We start from the raw sequence: 24,614 nt of genomic DNA, 5'->3' as shown, positions 1-24,614 counted from the left end.
CCTTATACTCCGCCATCTTGGTTCCTCTCGAGGTTTCAATGTTTTAAAGTTAGCTTTGTATAGGAACAACTTTTTTTTTTTAATTATTCTTTTTCTCAGCAGTTTCTTTTTTTAAAAAATAAATTTATTTATTTATTTTTGGCTGCAGTGCGTCTCCGCTGCATGCAGACTTTCTCTAGTAGTGGCGAGCAGGGGCTGTTCTTCGTTGCGGTGCACAGGCTTCTCATTGCAGTGGCTTCTCTTGTTGCGGAGCATGGGCTCTAGGCACGTGGGCTTCAGTAGTTGTGGCACGTGGGCTCAGTAGTTGTGGCTCGTGGGCTCTAGAGGGCAGGCTCAGTAGCCGTGTAGCACAGGCTTAGTTGCTCCGCAGCATGTGGGATCTTCCTGTACCAGGGCTCGAACCTGTGTCCCCTGCTTTCGCAGGTGGATTCTTAACCACTGCGCCACCAGGGAAGTCCCATGAACAACTTCTGAATTCTAAATTTTATTGTATTTTAGTATGATGTATATTTAAAACACTGCTTTTTCTATTTAGAAATTAGTTCACCTGTCAGGTCTGGAATATTCTCTGCTTTCACTTCTAAACAACTTAAACAAAAGGATACTAATTAAAGGGGGGAAAGGGGTAGTGGTGGTGGTGGTGGGATGAACTGGGAGATTGGGATTTACATATATACACCAATATGTATAAAATGGATAACTAATAAGAGCCTGCTGTAGAAAAATAATAAAATAAAATTCAAATCAATAAATAAAATTAAAAAGCAAAAAAAAGATACTAATTTAAAAGGCTAGCAACTGGACTTCCCTGGAGGTCCAGTGGTTAGGACTCTGCACTTCCACTGCAGGGGGCACAGGTTCGATCCCTGGTCAGGGAACTGAGACCCCGCATGCTGCACAGTGTGGCAAAAAATAAAAAAGGCTAGCAACTGATGTCTTCAATAGTGAAAATTTTCACTATTGCTTTCATGTCAGAGATGTGGGGGAAAAGGGAATGGTTGAGTGGAAATAACATTTTTAAGCATTAAAAAGGTACAAAGGAGAGGAAATTGTCACAATTTACATTGAATCTTCCACTGATTGCTGAAATTCTCCACTTGAAAAGCTGATCTGGGAGAGAAGAAGGTCATAAAGTCTGCTTTTTAGACAGAGAAATATGTCTATGTCTATATTATTTCTATCTCAAGCAATTACTAAAATATTTCCAAAACGAACAAAGCTATTTTTCTATAGAAAACCAGTGAAATGAACATAGTAATTAACTATTTTTTAAAAATCTGTAAATGGGATCCTAGCCAATTTTAGAAGTACAGCAAAGCCTCCCTAGTTCAGAATAGTCAGAAGGAAACTTCTCTCACTCATTACACAAGCATGTGTTAAGAAATCCTACTTCACACACACAAGATGCCAGTACACCCAGTGAAAAACTAGGATTATATTGATTTTCAAAAAATGTATATAATCTGTGTTATTCTCCAATGGTGAATATGTTATAGAAGTAAAAGAGAAAAGCAAGAAAAGGAGCGGAAGCATGAAACACCTTAGTTTAAACTGGACCCACAAATATCTGAGTTCTAAGTCAGACAGCTCTTGTGAGAGGAGGAAAACTAGACTTGGCATCATCAGCTGGTGTTCAGTACAAGCCCAATGCTTTCACTAATGTTCAGGGGAAATGCTCACACCAGAAAACATCCACTTGAAGTGAATATACTTTAAATTTCATCTTCCCTATCTGACCCAGCATATTATACTGTTCCTTAGTATTTCAAGTGGCAGTGAGTACTACATAGCCCAGATAGTGATTTTTTTTTCTGATCTATGGTTTTTGTATTAATTGAAGTATAGTTGATTTATATGTTCTTTTTCAGATTCTTTTCCATTATAGGTTATTACAAGATATTTAATATAGTTCCCAGTGCTATACAGTAGTAGGTGCTTGTGGTAGTAATGTTTTATATAGTATATGTCTTCATAAACTGGTAGCCCAAATCAATTATATTCCATTTCGAACTGAGCAAAAGGAATCAAGGCATGCCACTATATCATAAGGGAGTGACAATAACTATTAAATGAAATCTTAATTATAAATCTAAGATTGCTCTGGAGGTTCTATGGAAAGTAATGCCAAAATAAGAGCTAAAAATTTTCTCAAACCCAGACCATATTCCCTTAAATAACAATGACTTAAAATACTGATATGATGCAGCTACTATGGAAAACATTGTGGAGGTTCCTCAGAAAACTAAAAATAGAATTACCGTATGATCCAGCAATCCCACTCCTGGGCATATACCCAGACAAAACCATAATTCAAAAATATACACACACCCCTATGTTCACAGCAGCACTATTCACAATAGCCAAAACATGGAAATCACCTAAATGTCCATTGACGAATGAATAGAGAAGATGTGCTACATATATACAATGGAATACTACTCAGTCATAAAAAAGAATGAAATAATTCCATTTGCAGCAATGTGGATGCAACTAGAGATTATCATACTAAGTGAAGTAAATCAGAAAGAGAAAGACAGGGACTTCCCTGGTGGTCCAGTGGCTAAGACTCTGCACTCCCAATGCAGGGGGCCCCGGGCTCGAGCCCTGGTCAGGGAACTAGAGCCCACATGCTGCAACTAAGAGTTCATGTGCTGCAACTAAAAGATCCCAAGTACCACAACGAAGACCCTGCCTGTGGCAACGAAGATCCCGAGTGCCGCCAGGAAGACCCGGTGCAGCCAAATAAATAAATAAATACTGAAAAAAAGAAAGAAAGAAAGAAAGAAAGAAAGAAAGAAAGAGAAAGACAAATACCATATGATATCACTTATATGTGGGATCTAAAATATGGCACAAATGAACCTATCTACAAAACAGAAAGAGACTCACAGACACAGTGAACAGACTTGTGGTTGCCAAGGAGGAGGTGGGTGGGGGAGAGAAGGACTGGGAGTTTGGGATTAGCAGATGTCAACTATTATATATAGCATGGATAAACAGCAAGGTCCTACTATATAGCACAGGGAACTATATTCAATATCCTGTGATAAACCATAATGGAAAAGAATATAAAAAAAAGAACGTCTGTGTATACCTGAGTTAGTTTGCTGTAAAGCAGAGACTGGCACAACATTGTAAATCAACTATACTTCAATAAAAATAAATAAATTAAAATAAAATTAAAATAAAATACTAATATGAAACTTTCACTGGAATGTGAAGGGGATCTTTAGAATCTTGAACTTCAAATATATAGGAGTATTTATTTAGAGGCTACTTTAAAATTTATGTCATGTGACCTCTAGGGACCACTGAAATTTCTGGAAAGGGTCAGCTTTTCCTTAAGTGCCACTCCAAGAACTGGTTGGTGACTACCACATTTGCATGCTATGAAGAAATGTTATTCAAATGACAATCTATAAACAACAATATGAGTATTAAATAAATTATATTTTAGAGCTAATTCCAATAGGATATATTTATTTTTTAAGGAGGTACAGTTGCTTGCTTAATTATTTGTTTCCAACCCTCAATCTAAAATACAAGTCTATCTGCCTAAAACTAAGTGTATTTTTGTTAGAAGATGACAGCTAACTTCAGGGGCACAATTTATTACAAACAGACATTTAAAACAACAAAAACAAAAAAAGTGGGGATAGGCATGAACTTAATTCTTCTATTTAATGGATAACAAGAAAGCAAAGAAATCTTTGAGACCCAAATATCATAGCATGGTTTTCAGGAAAGGACTTGGTGAATTCCTCAAACTTTCACCATAGGGCTATATTAAATTTCCTTTTGGCAACAAGTAAATTGCTTTCTCACTGGTGGAAGCTTAGACCAGTCATCTAAATCAGGAAAGCAGAACTACATGCCATACTGAAGAGTCACGTAAGTGTAAAACCACGTCTCTCCCCATGGCATGTTTATGTTTTTTCTATAGATTTCCACTAGGGCAGCAGGTGATTATCTAGACTCCTTGACATTTAGGATTAAAAGAAATTATCTAAGCTTTAAAAGCTCGCATAAAAATGTGGAAATATCTATATTTTCTTTATATCTCCTTTGATGATGAAACATTTGGATATGAAATTTGATAAGAATGCCCTGAAGAGGAAATAGGGTTCCTATAATCAACGGGGAAACAAGACAGACCCATGGAGTCCTGTTGCACCTGTGACACTGTGATGCTGCATTTCTTGGCCAGCTCCTCTTTGGCTTCTTCACTGGGGTAGGGGTTGCTGAGGTGTGAGTAAAAGTATTCATTCAAGATTTCTGTGGCCTGTTTACTGAAGTTACGCCTTTTTCGTCTATGAAAGAACCAAAAAGAGAATTGTCGTTATAATCAACATTAACCAAAGAGGGATGTACTACTTAGGATCACACAAAAAAGTTCGCTTTCTGTTTTTAAACATTCTTAGGGTGTAATTAATCACCATGATGTTGTAAATTATACTCTTTGCATCCTCCAAAGAACTATCCAACTCACGTGAAGATGTAGGATAACTAAGAAAAATACTAGAATGTGAAGCACAATTAACTTCATCCTTTAATTTGTTCAACAAATACTTATTGAGGATCTAATGTGTTCTAGATACTCAGTGAGGATCCAGTTGGAACAAAACAGAGGTCTATTAGGGAGCTCACAGGGGATTAGAGGGTTAAGAGAGAGAGTAGAGAGTTAGGGGAAAGAAAAACATTAGACAAGCAACACAGAAATTAATAATTATAAATTACAGTAACTATGTCCAGTATCATGAAGGAAAAGTATAATGTATAATGAAAGTGTCTAAGAAGGAAACCTAACACAGATTATGGAGTCAGGAAAGGTTTCCTTGGAAGAGTGACATTTAATCTGAGGCCTGGAGAATGTGTATAACTTAGTCAGACAAAGAGTAGAAGGAAGAGGAATGAGCAGAGGGAATGGTCTTCAAACAGGAAAAAAGCTCGGAAAGTCCAAAGTGCTAGAGGAGGCTGGAGCACAGTTAAAAACAGGGAATATGTGAGATGAGTCTGGAAGGATGGACAAGGGCCAGATTACACAGGCTTAGTGGACCCCATATAGATTTCTGAATTTTATTTTAAGTGCAGTCGGAAGTATTAAAGGTTTTAAGTTTTACATTTTAAAAAGATTATTTTGACTACTGAGAATAGCTGAAGGAGGGGATGAAAGGAAATGTAGAGATATTTAAGGAGACAACTACAGTGGTCAAACTGAGAGATGATGGTAACTTGGCATAGGGAGAGAATAATGGAAATAAAAAGATTCAAGGTCAATTTGAAAGGCAAAAGCAATAGGACTTGATAATAAATTGGATGGGGGGTGGGTGGGTGGGGAAGACAGAGAAGGAAGGTAAGGAAAAAAAAATACATCAAGGATTTCTGGATTTTTCTGCTTCAGCCAACTGCCTGGACTGAGGTATGGTTTGCTTAACAGGGAAAGAGTAGGGGAGGACAAATTCTTTGTTTTTACTGGGAGGGGGTGGCAGAATGTCAGAAGATCAAGTATTTGTTGACAATTTATTTCAAATAGCAAAAATGTCATTTACATTTGGGTTTTATTTTGAAGATTTTAAAGAATTCCAGCCTGAAAATTAGCATCTGTCAGATTTCACTTTAAATTCTCCAGTAACTGGAAAACACTTTCCCCAAACAATTTTCTTAATATTGCCTTACAAATAATCTTAATGATCTTAATTGTGATATCCTATACTCAGGAAAGACAGCGTCAGTAGGCAGTTGTAAATGTGTATACCCTATGAGATTCTTCTAGTTAAAATGATGTCACTAATGTGGCAGGTTAAGTATGTGATCTATGTTTCAACATTCAGGGAGAGTCAAGGGAGCAAGAAATCTCGGTCTGATCAAAACATCTCAAGTTATGAGCCCTGAAACTTCTTAATTTCAATAATTTTTTGGAAGGTTAAACCATTGTTTCCTGAGGGATGAAGAATAGATTCAGGATCTATTTGGGAATTAAAATCAACAGGATGTGATGATGAACTGCATGGGGGAGGTGGTGAGGGAAGACAGATGAAAGAGAAGTACACCAAGAATAGCAATCAGCATTTTTGCAGGAGTCAGGCATTGCTTGACAAGAAAAACAAAGCCCTGACCTGGGGCACTTTGAAAAGGCACAGTCTGATGAGTGGGTAGCTGGGTGAATAGGATGGAAAAGGTCTAGAATAGATACTGAAACTGTCAAACTTACAGATAATTACCTGGCCCACAGATAATGTTTGTTGAGACAACACAATAATGAGCATAAAAATCTAAGTTTCTGGCTTCTTATGAAAAATTGGAAGATCAGCCACACCAGGCCCACATCATCAGAAGGCAACCACAGGCTAAAGCTAAGTGATGGCTGTCCCCTCAGATATGTACCCATCTGCTCTAATCCTCACTGCCCCTCATCCAGCCACTCCCCTCAATTCCGTTATATGTAAGTATGTGAGCTTGTGACTCAGTCTAAAACATGAAATCCAGCAGCAAGACCGGGTACAGTGGAGCAGATCACACAAGGGCATTTCTTTGGAAAATGAGGACTTACAAAAGGGGGAATGAGCAGAAACATATTGGGAAAGCAGAAATAAGTTTGGCTCATTTATCGACTTTACCTAGGAGTGGTTTTAGAAAACATCAAAAAACCTCAGAGAACAAATTTATGGGCGGAACAGAATACCTTACCCCAGGCAGTCTGGCTGCATCCAAACTACAGCACTTCTACTAGAAGAGTAGAGGGACCTACACAAATTTATTCCTAACTGTTCTGTACCGGTACATACTTCGGCTTGTCCAATTACCAAGAAAATGTGAGTATGGCTTTACAAAAAGCCAGAGAGAGCAAGGGAATCATATATCTGAATGAGCATGTTTGCCTAGAGCAGAAAAACCGTGCCTTCTCAGTGTAGAGGGCTTGCTAAGAGGCACTACAAGAGTAGATGGAAGCAAAACTCAGTATTTGCATTCACTTGAAGGCATAAGAGAGAACTCGGTCTAATACTTCATTTATTTTTTAGAAAAACATTCTGTAGAAAATGCCCATTAAGCATTTCCCCTAAGTTTCATTCCCCCCCAGGGTTCACCACACTCTAAATGGCTATGCCTCAGGCCAGTGTGCAGTGGTGCATCAGTCCCAGGGCTGTGTCCCATCAGCATCACAACATTACTGATGGCAGTCTCTGTGGGAGAAGGGGCTCTGCTCCAAGCTCTGCCACCATCTCACTCTGGCTCTGCTCACTCTGGCTTGTTAACTTACTTTCTCTTCTTGGAAGAAAAATAAATCATTTAGGTGTATACATTATGAATGCAGTTATTTTTAAAAAAAAGAGCATGCATGTTGATAAGAATGGGAAAGTATCCGCAGAAATAAGGATAGCAATTGTGTTAGAAAAGATTCCTTTCTGAAGAAAGTACTTTTAAATATCTTTGTTATGTAATGCTTTTAATTAAAATGCTCAACGTTGACAATTTAAAAATGTTTTTTGTTTTCTGATGCTACTTCCTTAACTCTTTGAGCTATTATAAGTAGTAAGTGGAAATATTCATTCATCTGGTTAGTCAACAAATTATTTTTCTGCAGCCTACTATGTGGAAGACAGTTGCTGGAATTGTGGGGAATCTAAACGTGTAAGACTTGGTTGGCCATTGCTTTCAATGACGATGTGACTTACTCGGGAAGAGAAGAAATGATCCTGAAAAACTGCAATAAAGGCAGTCTGCATGAAGTTCGGTCTGGAAAATTGTATAAACATAGTATCAGTGTTTAAGAGACGGCAAGGACGAGTCCAGTGGAGTGCTTAAAGTTGGCTTCCTAAAAAGGGAGCATTTAGGCCAGGCCTGAAAGGCTGAGCAAGGTCTCACTAATGCAACCAACATGAGCACCAGCTCTGTTCCAGGCTCCGTGCTACACACCCTCACAGATGACAATTCATTACTGGTGACCAAGTTGGGGAAATGGTTGGGAGAACAGGGTTTGCTGTGGAAGGCTGGAGGTGGAGGTTGAGGGGTGGTGGTGGAAGAGGTGGTTAGGCAGAAGAGAAGAATTCTCGCCAGAGGAGACAGATGAGACCAAGAGGTATCGCATTTTGGATTAAACACAGGAAAGAACAATTTAGTGATATATTAAGAGCACTAAAAATGTTCACATTTTGATCTAATAATACCATTTCTGAGAATTAATCCTTAGGAAATAATTCTAAAGATCAAAAAGGTTGAATGCATAAAGATTTTCACTGGAAGACTAATTCCAATAAAAATCTGTCTAAAATAGTACCTTCCCTCCATCATTTTCTCTCCCTTTACCTTGCTTTTATTTTTCCTCATGGCACTTACCATTCTATCACATTTCATTACATTATTGAACAGAATACTACAGCATATTTGTTTACTTGTTTATTGTCTGTTTCCCCAAGTAGAATGTAAAGTCAATTGGGGCGAGTATGTTAACCTATCCTGTTTACCTTTATAGCCTCAGCACAAATAAATATTTGTAGAAGGAAAGAAGAAAGGAATTGGAAGGAAGGAAGAAGTTATCATGGAAATTAATAGGGACAACTAAATGCTCAAAAATGAAGAAATGGCTAAGTTAATTATTTATCATATATCCATCTGGTAGACTTCAGCAATTAACATTTAAAATAGGAGTTTATACTATATGAAAAATGTTTACCTATTCATGGTAAATTTTTTTGTTTTCTTGCAGTTCGCGGGCTTCTCACTGTTGTGGCCTCTCCCATTGCAGAGCACACGCTCCGAACGCGCAGGCTCAGCGGCCATGGCTCACGGGCCCAGCCGCTCCGCGGCATGTGGGATCCTCCGGGACCGGGGCACGAACCCGTGTCCCCTGCAGCGGCAGGCGGACTCTCAACCACTGCGCCACCAGGGAAGCCCCATGGTAAATTTTTTAAAAAGCAAACCAAATTATGCATATTGTACCATCACAAAGAACATTTAAAAAAAAAAAAGTACCACAAACCAGAAAGAAATATACTAAAACGTTCACAGTGACTTTTTTTTTCCATTGGGTAGTAAAAAAGTGATTGTCTTTTATCCCTCGTCCTTCTTTCTATTCTATACATTTTACAACGTTTCCATAGTGACCTTGGTTAAATAGGAAAAATATAAAATAAAACTTAAATCTTAACAACAACAAAAAAGTAATTTGGGCGGGGGCAGGTCACATAAGGCCTCAAATGCCAGGTTAAGTAGTGTGCATGTGAGTTACCCAGCATTGAAAAGCTGCTATGGGGTTCCCTGGTGGTGCAGTGGCTGAGAGTCCGCCTGCCGATGCAGGAGACGAGGGTTCGTGCCCCGGTCCGGGAGGATCCCACATGCCGCAGAGCGGCTGGGCCCGTGAGCCATGGCCGCTGAGCCTGCGCGTCCGGAGCCTGTGCCCCGCAACGGGAGGGGCCGCAACAGTGAGAGGCCCGCTTACCGCAAAAAAAAAAAAAGAAAAGCTGCTATGGTTTTTAAGTAAAGCAATTAGGGCATCATAAGAGGGCCATGGAGGATGAGTGGGAGAAGAGTAAGACGGGAAGCAGGGAGAATAGTGGGAAGTTACTGTGGTAGTCTAGATACAAAAAGATGAACGTGAACTGAGCAGTGCAAGTATGGAAGGAAAAAAAGAGCTAGAACGAGAAATGTTGAAAACAAAGCACTGGTGAGTTCTAATGACTAATTCAGTACGGAAGAAGGAGGAACCAAAGGCGATACGGGGCTTGGCTTAACCAGGAGAACGGGAGTATAATCAGGTGGCATATGTTTCCTTATTCGGCTCTAAGGAAGAGCTCTGGCATGAAGATTGTTCCTCACATCTTGTTTTCCAGTTGAGATGCTAACCTATTTTCTTTAATATTGTAAAATTTGGACGATAATCATCACCTCTGTGAGATTCCAAGGGAGAGAAAACAAAACAAAATAGAAACCCCTTTCCACCGTTGAAGATTGACTGCAAGCTTTAGCAATGCCCAAGAGGCATCTCTGCAGAGGCAGCATATAGTAGGAACTTGACAGTTCCTCTGTTATGTCACCTAGTAGGTCTAACACACCATATACAATTTATTACCTAATTCCTGTGAAACTTGGTGACAGCTTCAGATAAAAGGGAAATATGTATCCTGAGAGGGGAAACTCGCAGGCTTTCTTCTTGATTTGGAAAAACAGAGTTTGGGGTTTTGTGGTAACTATAATACCACTTCCTTCTTAGGAATATCAGTATCTCCAAGTACTTTTTTTCTAATATGCACAAGCAACGTAACATCAGGAAGTTCTTAGAAAACAAACCTGCATTAAAACAAAGTTACATACTGAACATTATCCTTAAATATACGTTTTAGCATCAGAACTGAAAGAAAGGCTATGTATTACTAAGTCATTAGTAGTGGCACTAATCCTATTTGTTTCCTGAGTCACCAAATTGGCAGCTAATAGCACTACCACCCCCAGACAAGAAGAGGCTTGACAGTGCAGGCACCATGAGGTGAATTACCTGTCCAATGTAGAGAAGAGCTCTTATAGCCAAATTAAAGAAGAATCTAAGACCAATTGGCCAGGATTACAGAAAATAATACACAAAGAGTGAAAATAAAAAGCCATGCAATAGATTTGTGGCCTCACATACCTGGCATCAAGGAACCTTGATCTTAAAATCATAACTGCTTCACAAGTGCTTTGTTTGAGCTGCATCTGAATGGAACTAAATTTTCGATGGATGATGCCCACCATTCTTTCAATCTCTTTTGGGGAAATGGGACGTGTTCTACTCTGCTCTCGGAGAAGGTTCATCACGTGTGTAGTGAATTCATTACATGCCTGTAAGGGGAAAAAAATCACTCCTTAGGAATCTGGTATTTTGTATTATCACACCCAGACATTAACTCATCTGAATTTCTACCTCATTTGCAGTTGCCAATGGCATTATGCAGTAGGTAGGGTAAAATGAAAACTAAGACACTTGTGAAATGGCAGTGATAGTTAGATGGGGCGCAAGAATTCTGAAACTATGAATGGCCAGGCATGCAAGGGAAGCACAGCACTCAACTGCCCTTCCCACCACCCTTGTGGTGTCCCTGTTCCAAGATGAGGTTTTCCCACTGGAGGATGCTCTCTACCAACTGCTATATGTAAGTACAAATATATGTTAATTGTTAATACTAAGTACCTCCTATTTTCTTTGGGGTTTTACATTTATTCCACAAATGTCTACTGAAACACTATGAAGTTCAAACTCCTCCAAGAGCGATTAAGGACACAAAAATGAGCAAGATGTGGACCTGACTTTCAGTGCAATAAAATATATAAAAAACGAATTCTTAAACAAAGCAGACCATGTAAAGTATCACAGGAAAATATGAGTAAGTGCTTCCTAAGTTCCAAGGAGGAAATATTCTCATCTGGAAGCAGAGATCACTTCATGGGAAAAGTGACATTAGGGCTTTAAAGGATGGGTAAGATTTTTGAAAGGTGGAATAAAGGTGGAAATCAAGAGGAATTTCAGGCACAAGAAAATATCCTGGAAATCATGGTATATAGCAAGTCCACAGGGACAGAGAGAATATGTAAAGGAGAAGAGGGAATTCAGATTTGCACTAGCATGTAAAGGGCCTCTGATACCATGCCAATGTCCTAGTATAATTTAGCTGTGGTGTGGGCCTTATTTGTGGATATATGCCATTCCTAAAACATGGGTAAAGCAGCTCAGCTCCTCAGGGGAGGGGCAGCAGGAAAATAAGGATCAGATTTGGGTCTCAAACTTTTTAGTTAACAATCCTCAGTCCCTGTCTCTTTCAGCCCACCTATATTTAGATCTATAAAACCACATAACTGGGCCTACAAAGAAATCCAGTATTGCCTTGGTAAATAAAGCATCTGTCTGTATCTCTGGATAAAAAGAACATCTTCTGGCATTTTTGTTTAAAAAAAAAGACAGGAGATTCTGCACCTTACTGCACAGATGCCTCTAGTAGGGTGAGCAGACAGAACAATCATTGATCATGGCAAGATGCATTCTGAAGATATAATAATGTCCACTTCCCTACAGATATCCCGAACATACAGCACATGATGGTTTTTCTAACTGCTCATTAGAGAACTAACTAACCTTTTAAGTACACTGGCTGTTTCAGTTACTTTAAGCTTTTATGGAGCTTTTATATAAATATTTCTAAGGTGAGGTAAAATGAGTCTGGCTTACCAAAGTTTTTTTTAAAATATGTTTAAGTCTTAAGAATTTTAAAGTTCCTTGTGAGTGGTGACTCTGGGGTTCTTCAGAGTATAGATTTGTGCAACACACACAGTATGCATCCAATAAACATCTATGGCTTGGTGGGGTTTTGTATTATAATTCAAGAGTAATGTTGATTAATATCTGTAAATACATTATCCCTGAACCTTTGTAAGTGAAGGATTTTTAACCTGCAGTCCATGGATAGGTTTAGAATGCCCATGACTCCATGAAATCTTATTCAAGTTGTGTGCACATCTGTCTTTCCCGAGGAGACAATCTGTGGGGTTTTTGTTTGTTTTCATTTCAGATTCTCAGCCAGTCTATAATTTTAAAAGGCTAAGAATTACTGTCCTAGGTTATGGCACAGTAAAACATTAAGGAACTTTGCAGCTCTAAAATCGGAAGTTCTTTCCATCTTTAAGGAAACCATAATAAAGAAAAAAGTAAATTTAAGATTTTCCCCACTATATTGTCAACTTAAACTATTTTGTGCCAAGCTGAAAATAGGTGGTCACCCTGTCAAGAAATATATGTACAGATCTTTTTTTCTTGTACAATACTTTCCCTAAAGAGATGTTCATATAATTTCAAATTACATAATTTAATAAACACTAGCCCTCAGTTTTCTTATTAGTAAAATGAAGGAAAGTAAACCAGAACAGCAAACTGGAATCAGCAAGTTCTGATAGACACTTCTACAGCTAATTCCAAAAAATGTCAATACAGTATGTTTGGGAAATATGGGGCTAACCAAAATTTTAAATGCTTTTTTTTTTTTGAGGGGTGTGGGGGCAGGATTCCTCAGTACTTCCAGTATGCCAATATGCATCATAAATCTTCAAAGGAGAATGGTATATCCAACTTTTCCCAAATAAATTTGGTCACAAAACCTCTTTTCTCTAGAGCAGTGCTGTCTAAAAGAAATACATTGTGAGCCACATATGAAAAAAAGTATGGGGGGTCATTTAATGTTTTTTCTACTGCACTGATTATTTTCTGAATGTGTTTTATTTTTCTCATATGAAATGTAAAATTTTTCTAGTAGCCACATTAAAAAATAAGAATCAGGTGAAATTAATTTTAACATATTTTATTTAACCCAATATATGAAAAATATTAACATTTCAACACATAATCAAGATCTTTAGATAACTGTTAATGAGATATGTTACATTCTTTTTTTCATACACTTTGAAAACCAGTATATATTTACATTTACAGCACATCTCGGTCCAGATTAGCTAGATTTCAAGGGCTCAATAGCTACATATGACTAGTGGCAACCGTATTGGACAGCACAGCTCTACAGCATCTTGTGGACCAATGTACTAAGTAAGAAAAACTCTTTGGGAAACAGTATACTTAGTAATCTCTGATGTTTCTTTTTTATTCTTCATCACCATGCATTCACACAAACCCACAAAAAAAAGGCAGTTTCACTTAGGAATGTCCTTGATGAAGCAAGAGAAATCATTCATTTTATTACATCTCAATCCTTGACTACGACTTTAATATTCTGTGTGATAAAACGGTAAACACACCAAAAGCACTTCAATTGCTTATAGAAGGATGGTTGTCTTGAGAAAAAACACTTGTGCGATAGTTTAAGTTGTGAGCCGATGCTGTCTTTTTCAGGGGACACCATTTTTATTTGAAAGCGAAGTCAACAAATTATAATTATTCAGACTTGGGTATTTTGCAGATATTTTCTCAAAAATGAACCAAGCAAGCCTGTCACATCAAGGAAAACAGCCGACAACAGTTGTGCCAATGATGAAATTTGACTTTTCAAGTGAAAATTATAATTTTGGAAAACTTGCATCCACTACCTTGAGCTTGATAGTTTCCTAGCAGACTTTCTGAATAATTTGGTGTTGATATTAGTAAATATGATATTTTGATATTATATAATGCCAAGTGTTAACATTAGAAGATGTACATAATTCAGTGAAACAATATTTTCCAAATGATCAAAGCATTATGTTACAAAAAAATGCATAGGTAGAAGATCCATTCAAAGTGCACACTAGACCAAGTTTAAAGGAATTTAAAGGATTTTTTTTTTTAAGGAATTCCTTTAAAGGAATTTTAAAGGATTTTAAAGGAAGGGAGTACAAAACGTTGATATGATTTCAGATTCATTATAACTAACCTTTAAGACAATACAACTTGTCAAGTTTTGGTATAATATCAGAGGAAAGTATCCATAATTATCAGAAAGGCTATTAATACACTCCTCCCTTTTCCAATGACATCTTTGTGTGAGGCCAGGTGTTCTTCATATACTTCAACCACAAGACAGGAGACTGACCGTAGAAGCACATATAACAATCCAGGTGACTTCTTTTAAGCCCAACATTAAAAAGTTTTGCAAAAATGTAAAAGCAGTGCCATTCTTCTCACTAAATGTTGAGGTTTTTTTGGCAAACACAGGCTTTTAAAAATATTATAGTGAATAGATAATAGTTTATCATTGTTTCTTAAATACATACTTTTATTTTTTTCTCAGTTTTAACTTCTATTATAATAAATGTTGATAGATAACAACGCACTGAACGAAAGCTCTTAGGGGGTCTCCAATAATTTTTAAGAATTCAAGTCATGGGCTTCCCTGGTGGCGCAGTGGTTAAGAAACCGCCTGCCAATGCAGGGGACATGGGTTCAAGCCCTGGTCCAGGAAGATCCCACATGCCGTGGAGCAACTAAGCCCGTGCACCACAACTACTGAGCCTGTGCTCTAGAGCCCGCAAGCCACAACTACTGAAGCCCGCATGCCTAGAGTCCATGCTCTGCAACAAGAGAAGCCACTGCAGTGGAAAGCCCGTGCACCGCAATGAAGAGTAGCCCCTGCTCTCTGCAACTAGAGAAAGCCCGCGTGCAGCAACGAAGACCCAACGCAGCCAAAAACAAATAAATTAAATAAATAAATTTTTTTAAAAAAATGAATTTAAGTCCTAAGACCAAAATGTTTGAGAACTAGCTGTACTGGAGTATTTCTAATTTGCACATGTAATAATGCTAATTCCTACAAACCTAGCTCAAACATTATGGTAACATATATCTATGACAGAGTGTATGTCTTGATAAATAATTCAAGATTCCTGTGTGTGATACCTGAGGGTTTTTTTTTTGGTTTTTGTTTGTTTCAGCTTTCCTCTGGCTCTCAGTTTTTCTCTGGCTATATTTTAATCTCTTCAGAATGAATGTTTGCCTATCGTTTCTAAGAAGCAGCCACAGGCTTGTGTGAAAAAAAGTGTTAAAAGCAAAAAGTTTCTGCATCTAAAAACTCATAATTTCCTAAAACATTTGCTGAATGTCTCACAACTTATTAAGTGAAGTCATCTATGAATGCAAATGCTGATTAGCAATTTGGCAATAGCCCAACATTCACAGAATTCACATAGCTTTTCTTTAAACCAGTAGTTCACACATGATTAATTAGAACATCTCATTTATGTAGTGTGCACTTTAGCTCATTACTCTAAGTAAAATTCGTTAAGTATTTACATTTAGATAATTAAAATCCGGGTACACCCTTAAGAAAGATGCATACACTTTAGGCAAAGTGATTTTTTTCCTTTATACCACTGAAAGTAAATTACAGCCTCATTTACAGCATCATGTGTACCAGTTTCAGAGCAGAGCATAGTACTGCCTCATCTCCAGATCCTTAAAAGATATACATTTTTTAAACATATAAGTGCAGTAAGAATGATCAAATGATTGCAGAGTTGTTTTGAAGGGCCACCCAACCACACACTAGCATCAATGCTGTTTAAAATGTAAGATGCTCACTTCAAACATTTATCATATCCTCTGTCATACCTACAAGACTATATTATTAAAATAGACATTGGAAAAAATTTTCATTGCCTTATTATTTTTCCAAGTAAAATTGTCAGTTAAGAATTTTCTGGTCAATGTCCACAATACAAATGTAGAAACAACTTGGTCAATTGGGAGATTTAGGAAAGAAGAGTTTTGATTCCTTGAATTTTCTGAATAACGAGTAATGGCAAAAACCTCTTTTTCTCTTAATCCAGCTGTTGAAAATTATCTAGGATGCATTGTTTTACATCCTAGATAATTTCTATTTACAATGTAACAAAAATGTATGTTTTGTTTAAAACATACATTGTAATAACATAAAGTCAACATAAAGTGTGGAATGCTTCATCTGATAAAAAATATTTTCAACCAATTCTTATTATGAGCCTTTCTCTCCTTGCCATTTGTTCCTTTCTCCTTAAAAACACAAACCAAGTAATATAATGGAGGATTTGAAATATATGGATTTTTTATAATGTTGTTAATGATATTTGTTAGCTAGTAAAACTATATCCTCGATATCTACATGTATTTGGATTTACACTCAAAATTAGTTTTCAGGGTTTTGTTTGTTTTGTGGTGATGCTTTTTTCGGTGGTGAATTCAAGATTCAAACCCTTTCTTGCCTGTAAGTTCACATCACTGAACATAAAAATGTAAAATCAGACGGTGAGCAAGTACTTATTTTTGAGGAAGTTTTAAAATGGTTCATGATCAAATCTAAAAACTGAACTGGCCTTTTGTAACCATCTAGAGAAGCTGATTGCAGACAACAGATCATAACACTCTCTATGCTAAAAATCCACTCTTCAAAGAAAGAATAAATCTCTATTAAAAGCTGATGATTCTCTAATTTGCAAGCATCCATTTTCTAGATGTCTTTATAACCTTGCAAGTAACTCTAGTCCAGTATTACAGATTTTGTATTTATGTAATGCTTATTAAATCAACAAATTATTCTTGTTTTAGGATAAGAGTCAAATTGAAAGATACTTTCTAAGCCAACTAGAATGAGACCAATATGCCTAAGAAACAGCTGCAAAGATGAAATATCTATCTTTTTTTTAATCGGAGTATAGTTGGTTTACAATGTTGTATTAGTTTCTGCTGTACAGTAAAGTGAATCAGTTATACATATACATATAACCACTCTTTTTTAGATTCTATCGTACCTCAACAAGTCTCAACGTAATCACGTGGTTTATGGACCTATCTCATGAGGGTTTTGTAAGGATTATATTATATAATACATGTTAAGTTCTTTGAAGAGTCTGGAACACAATTAACACTTAATAAATGGGAGTTATTGTTGAAAATAGAAATGACAATTTTATGAAATTCATATTGTGTGTGTCATTCTGCAAGTAAGTCCCTACTCTGATTACCTAATATAGTTGTGTCTTCCCATTGCCAGAATAAATACAAACACTGCTTCCAAAGAAATTGAAAAAAAAAAGAAAAGTATTCAAATATAAAACAATTCATGTCATTAATCAAGTTTGTGGTCAAAGATACATTTGGTACAAAGAGCCAATAGACTAGAAACTTGGAGGAAAAAAGGGAACACTCAAACACTCCTTCCAGCCAAGGAAAAGATGCAGCGTGAAAGCTGACAAGAAGTAAAACCCTTCTCTTGGAGCAATGAATGACAAAGTCTTGTTTGGGAAAAATAAATATAAAGTTTACATCAGGTAGTACCCTTTTACCTTTCCTGATTTTTTTTTTTTTTTTTTTTTTTTTGCTATTAAGAAAATAGCAAAATGGGATTAGGAGTTTGTGGGTTACACAATGTCTAATGTAATAACATCAGCATTTTAAAACCTGATTAAAAAAAATTCTTTACAAGCAAAGGAGATCTTGACAGCAAATATAAACACACAATGTTGAGAGCCTCAAAAAGCACAAGGCCATGATGCCTTTAAGTGGTTTAGGTTGCACACTCATTCTCCATTCCCCCTGCAATCCCCTGTAATCTGAAAGTCCTCTATTAGCTAAACAGTACCTAATTGGTCTTGAGCACACTGAGTGTACATGCGTGGCTCCAGTGCTTTACCTGATTTGAGGTGAATTCAAAAGACATCTGCGAACTCAGAAAGCAGGTTCCCAGATGGTTGGGGGAGGGTTGGGACCCTTACAACACTTTTGCCTTCAGCAAAAATGTATTTCAATATAATTATAGGAGATAGCTTTCAATATGTCATCTCTGTTATAGCAGCTGTAAATTATGAAGTGAATTGCTTGTGTACAAGCACTTCTTCTGGAACAAGCAAAGTGGGAGAGCTGCATAAGGCATGATATATATCTTTTTTTTTTTAACTGAGAACAAATCTCTAAGTCAAATTTCATTTGCAAAAACCAATGTATCCATTTCCCTTTGGTAGAGAGGCAGAGGAAACAAGACCCTCAATTCTTTAAAACAGGCTTCCCAGGACCCTTGGCTCAAGTTCATTAGGAATTCACCTATTCTAATAGTCGGGCCTTTAATCATAAGAGCATATTTGAAAGATACAGTAAAAACATTTTTCAAAACTTGTAGCTAGTCCCATCCCATAGTTCAGGATGCCATATAAGCCTCCATTGTCTGGCTGCCTTTGGGTCTTATATGGGGATCCCATGTGTACATAATAAAAAAAATTTGTTTTCCTCCTTTTAAAACAAAAAACTGGTAGCTAATCAACAAGAAGACAAGCAACCAGGTCTTCCTCCCAGCTAAAGAGGAAGGCAGTGCAACCAAGACAAAAGCATTACAACACAGTTGCTGCAAGCTTTGAAAAATTATCATATTCCTCTTGGTCGTCAGGATCAACAAAAGTAAGTTTTGGTTTTCCTTTTAGGTGATAGTAATATTCAAGAATCTTACTTTAATATATATTCTATGCCTAATATTTCAAAAGCATTTATAAGTGAATCTAGATGGTTCTCATTAAGAAGCATTACATCTGAGCCTATGTAATGTAAACACATGATCAAAGGACATTTTCTGGAGAAAAAAAGAAGGACAGGATTTTAAAAAACAGTACCATTCCTAAAACATACACAGAAAGCTGAGCCTTGCAGCTTGGATTTAATTTTGCTCTAACTGTAGCTCTAGTCTGCTTAGCTTTGTAAATGTGGCTGCGTTTATAAGGTACTTTAATTTACTGCAGTGGCGGTGTTTGTTAATTTTATGGCAATCTAAATCTAAACAGGCTTCAGATACATTTTCATTACAGCTTCATTGCAAAACACAGTGGAGTGAACAGCTCTAAAATTCCAATATTGTTTATTTCTTTTAGTAAAAGACTCAACACAATTTTCTGACAAAGCCTCTGCCTTAACATATATGTTCTTCCTATTTACAAATAAGCATTCTGTCACTCAAAGTACCCATATTCATGTACTTTTAGGAGGAAAAATATAATGTCTGTAAAGTGATTAAAATAGTTGTTTATTTTTCTATCTCTACTCTGATCCTATCCCCAATGCAATCCAACATGGGCAAATAAGAGAAAAATCAGAACGTTATCTGAATTATTCGCAAACTGTAATCGTTAAAAACAAGGTAAGAGACCCAAAAGGGAGTCACTTTTGCTATGCCCCAAGTTTCAGCGTCTCCTAGGAATGTAATCTTAAACCAGTCAATCTGGAACTACTGGGCCAGCACCCATGAGGTCATCTGCCTGACAGACTCTGCCAGGACCTAAGGGAAGGCGACCTTGCCACAACGGACCCTCTTTTTGCTAGTATCACTTCCTCGTCCCACTCTTGTCTGCCTGTAAGAGTCTTTCATTTCGTACAGCTCCTGGGAGCTCCTTTCTATGAGCTAGATGAGATGCTGTTCAATTCATGAATCGCTGAATGAAGCTAAAAAGATCTTTAAAATTTGGTTGTATTTTATTCTTTAACATACATAAGTAGCAGCATAATTCAATGGAAAAAGAAGGCATATTGTCAGAAACTGATTTCAAAACCTGATTCTGACACTAACTAGATGTGTGACACTGGACAAATTACTTCACCTAAGTCTCATTTTCTCATCTGTAAAATGTAATAATGCCACCATCTAGTTTAGAAATGCCACCCCTTCATCTCAGTTCTTCGTAGCCCTTCTAGTAACTCCAAAGTATATCCCTGAAAGTTCTATTTCAGATAAAGCCCTGTATCCCAAAAATATGAAAAGAAAAGACCATCTTATGTCAACTCACTGATCTGAACAAACTTAGGAACTACAGACAGAAGAGCAATAAAAGCCAGCTTCAAAGACAGCTCAAGAGAACTAAATGCTGCTATGTTCTTTCTAAAACAATTCAGAACCTACAGGAGAAAAATTGTAAACTAAATTTCTGTTGAATCAGCCAACTAGTCATGATACTTTATTTGTCCGTAATACTGCAAAGATTTCATGTTATCTATATTTTTCCTTCTGAAAGTGTTAAAAATGAGAAAGGAAATATACATTCAGTGGTTTTTTATTAGGCTACTGAACATATCTAGAAATAAGACTCATGATTACATTTTAAATCTTTGATATTTAAAACAAAAATACATACTGTAGATTAGTCTATGAAGAACTTGTATGCACATGTGTATTTTTAAAGCAAACAAAACAAAACAAAAACCTTGGTGAAAATGACTGACGCCAGATTCACCCAACTTCCAACAGGGCTAAAGGGAGAAAATAAGGAGGCTGGTGTGAAGAAACATGGCAGAAGATAGTAAGGAATCACCTTAATTTCTCAGCTAAAAAGATGAGCCATTTGACCCCTAATACTATAGATCTTTCCATGCAAGGTGACTCATAGTATTTATTTAGTAAGTACGTACAGATGTATTTAACATAAAGTTATGCAATTAGGGTTATACTACAAATTAGAGTTGTTTTCTACTGTTTATGCTCAGGGCAACCTTTTCAACCATGACTTATTTTGTTTACTCTCAATTATTCATATGTCAAATCAGAAAGCCCAATTTTTTTCATATATATACACAAGACCACTTTTCCAAAATTCTTATTTGCATATCTTCTACCAAAAATTATTCCTATGAATGAGACTAGAGATACAGTATGAGATCCCAGAAAGCCTACTCAGAAAAAAGATAACGTCTTATAATATTAATTTATATTGTATTTTAACATAAAGCTACATAAATCTTTCTACCATTCCTCAAAACACACTCACCTCTGGGACAGAATCCAGCATTTTTTTAATAATACCATATCCAGAATATTAGAGAAGGCAATGAAAATAATAACATATACAACTGAAACTTTACAGGGAACTTAGAAGAAAAATCAATATCAAAACTGACCAGGGCATCACACTAAGGTGTTTGGACTTTAATAAATGCCTGACTACATAGTGAAGTATTTATGGGTGAAATGACATGACGCCTAGGACTTATTTTAAAATACTCTACCCCCCCCCCAAAAAAAGAGTGGGGGCAAGGGGAGATAGACAAAATAAGATTGACAGAATGTTGATAACTATTTACCTGGATGATGAGTATCTAGGCAGTTCCTTATTTTAGGTTGAACTCTATAAAAATGCTAATACACAACTGTTTATGACATAAAAACTTGTTAATTTCATACCATTCAGCTTAATATTCTCTTTATTTTGGGCACATTTAAACATTTCCATAATAATTTTTTTAAATTACCTTTCAGTGAGAATTCCTCAAACTAAGCAGGTTTTTAAACGAACAACTAAAATATGTTTAAAATGAACCACCAACATTTTACCTTGTCTCACTGAATCTAAGACTTACTTATTTTTCCCCACATTTTAACATCTCTGAAGTTTGGAAGCATTTTACTATCAATGGCATGTTATACTTCAATTGGGCAGTTAATTTTTTCTTGGTGGTGGTACATAACACCATGATACGGCTTAAAATCAAAGATATCTTAGATTCAAAGAAGTATAGTTAATATAATTGCTGAGAATAGCATTTTTAATCCATACTTTCTAATCAGGAATTTAGCACACAATGCCTAGTGTTCCCTGCCCCAGGAAACCTGTAATTATCTTGGGAGGTCTCCTCAAAGAGGAAGGCCAGAACCTGCTTACTTTGTGAAGTTAGCTCCTTCCCTTTAGCCTGGCATAATCCTGAAGAATTAATTCCTAGGAGGATTCTGTAGCTCACCGCATAGCAGGCAGAGCTCACTATGCAATGCTTCCCTTTAAAAGTTGTTATAATAGCTATGAATGAGGCCAGTGCATAATTGTTAATGATATAGAGCTTTGACGAGCACCAAGCAGTGAGGTTAGAGGGGAAGGATGGCTGCAGGTGTGGTAGTAAGGGCATGTAAATGTGAGGAATGAGTAAAACAAATTGATGGGATAAAACAGGTTTAGCTTCACCTCTAAAATTGCAAAGGGACTTCATTTCATGAATCCAACAATTCACTTGGATTTTTGCATTGACCTTATTTATTCTGCTCTTTCTGTTAACACCTACCCCTCACAGCCCTCAGAATTAGTTAGCGCAGTCTGTCAGAAGAGCAATAGAGGGTTTGTGTAGGACTATGAGAGTGGCGGCTGCTGACCTGTTCATATTTCTCCAGTTCTGTGTGATAGATTTGTCTGATCTGGGTCAATTTGGCTCTGTAATCTGAGTGTTCAATAGAGTTATCTGAAGAACCTCCAGAGGCTGCCGCGGCTGCAGCTGCTGCCGCCGATCCCCCACCTTTCTCAGGACCTGAAACCCCTTCTGCCAAAAGCATATTGTCCAGTCTCATTAGCTGGGGATCGGGAGGGTCCTCCTCCTGGGCTCCTCTGATGCTGAGACCTTCAAGGAAGAGAGAGAGAGACAGAGAGAGAAGAAGCGAGAAACAGGACAAACAGTGTGAGTATTTTATTTATTTGAGTAAATGATCAAACAACATCAGTGCACTACAATTCATTCTGAGAATTTCATTGCTCACATTTTATCAATAAGCATAAGTAAGTATGAAAATTCTTACTTCTGTGAAATTTCTAGTATGACCCTCTCTCAATATATCCCATATTGGATCCTTGGAAAAAAGTAACCCTGGATTCTCAGAATATTCTAACAGCCAATCTTCCCAGTTTTAGATGATTTAAGCAATAATGGAAAGGGGTAAAAAATTCAAGATTTCGAGAAAGAAAAAAAATAATTCCAAGGATATAAAACAAACTCATCAAAAGGTAGTTATTTTGTTTCTCCATACAGTTGGAAAAACAGAATTTAAAATCCCATAATTAATTCACAAGCTATGTCCAAAAATTAGAATATAAACAGGATTAGATGGGCTTTTCCATCATGTAATTTCAGGGAGAGAAGAGAAATACATACATTATAAGGGTAATTAGCTATGCTTTAAAAATATACATTATTAAATGAATTTGTTAAGCAACTGCCAGCAAACCATAAAACCAGGACACTACATACAGTATTGAAAACACACCATCAACATGGCAATACAGTGCTGGACACAGTAGTCTCAATCTAATTTTGCTTTTAAATCAAGAACTTCCTAAGTGATGCCCAGTCAGCAACCTCATCTGAGTACTATAGATCACAGTTGACAATTCATAGGTTTAATCAGGTCACAGGCTTTCTGCCAAGATGTTTTCAACAACACAGAAGACAAAGTTTTAAAGTAATTATCATGGTATAAAAAGCGGTGGAGTCATGACAGCTCAAAATCAGCATTTTCATTAATGTGTAACATAATCTAAAATATCCCAGCCCAATTAACCTCTGTAAATCTGTTTAAAAGCAGGTTCCCCATACTAGTTACAAGGCATCTTGGGGAAGAGGGGGGAGGAAGTTGGCATTTTGCAGGTCTGCATTTGGTGTCTGCCTTTTGCGTCTGTGCCTGTTGTTGTTTATCCACAGTGGTGCACACTCTGCGTCTAGTGTAACTTAACATGACAGTAACATCTATAAGCTGCCAAGTACTCAACTGAGCACCAGCTCTGCGATTTTATATGCTAACCTAAAACAACCATCAATTCTTTTTAAGAACAGATTTCATTCCTAGATGCCCTGAATTATACCCACAGCATGACAGAGCTCTTGGTTGCCTTAACTCAAATGAACAACTTTAATATCCTCCCTCAAAACACTTTAAAGCTGTCACTTTCATTTAAAAATATACTTCAGAATAATTTCAACTGGGTAATAAAACTAACTCACAATAATTTAAAATTATATCTGTTGCTTATTCAGAGGTAAATAAATAAAGTTTGAAAACCACAACATACTAAGACAATAAATTAATTTAGGGTACCAAAAAGTTAGATAACTCTCTTAAATCAGATAAAATTGGTATCAACACATTGCTGGTAATTAGAGATAGACAAACGTGTATTTGCTATTTCTTCTAGATCTAGAAGAAACTGCCAAATATTGGCTACATTAGTATTTTTAATTTAGCATCTTTGATTTTCTTCCCTTCACTTTGTTAGATGTTAAAATCTCATGGCCTAGAATCTCATGGCCTAGAATGCTTGTAGTTCCACATACCAAGTTTTCTGTGCATTTGGAATGAAGTAAGGACTCACTGAGCAACATCTTATCTTGTACTTTGGACTCTGTTTCATTTTTATAT

General features: G+C 36.8%; 1 protein-coding gene across 2 annotated transcripts in view; it reads right to left on the bottom strand.

Moving 5' to 3' along the window:
• Positions 1-24,614, bottom strand: part of PBX3 (PBX homeobox 3) — a 230,427-nt gene that overhangs the window by 40,752 nt on the left and 165,061 nt on the right. For both annotated transcript variants that reach the window (XM_079927423.1, XM_079927424.1), the window contains exons 3-5: positions 22,584-22,825; positions 10,622-10,812; positions 4,175-4,310 (exon numbers count right to left, since the gene is read on the bottom strand). In XM_079927423.1, the coding sequence (XP_079783549.1) occupies positions 4,175-4,310; positions 10,622-10,812; positions 22,584-22,825 (569 nt within the window). The remainder of the gene's footprint in view (positions 1-4,174; positions 4,311-10,621; positions 10,813-22,583; positions 22,826-24,614) is intronic.

The sequence above is a fragment of the Stenella coeruleoalba genome (assembly GCF_951394435.1).
Source record: "Stenella coeruleoalba genome assembly, chromosome: 7".
Classification (NCBI taxonomy): Eukaryota; Metazoa; Chordata; class Mammalia; order Artiodactyla; family Delphinidae; genus Stenella; species Stenella coeruleoalba.
This window is presented reverse-complemented; position numbering and strand designations above follow the sequence as displayed.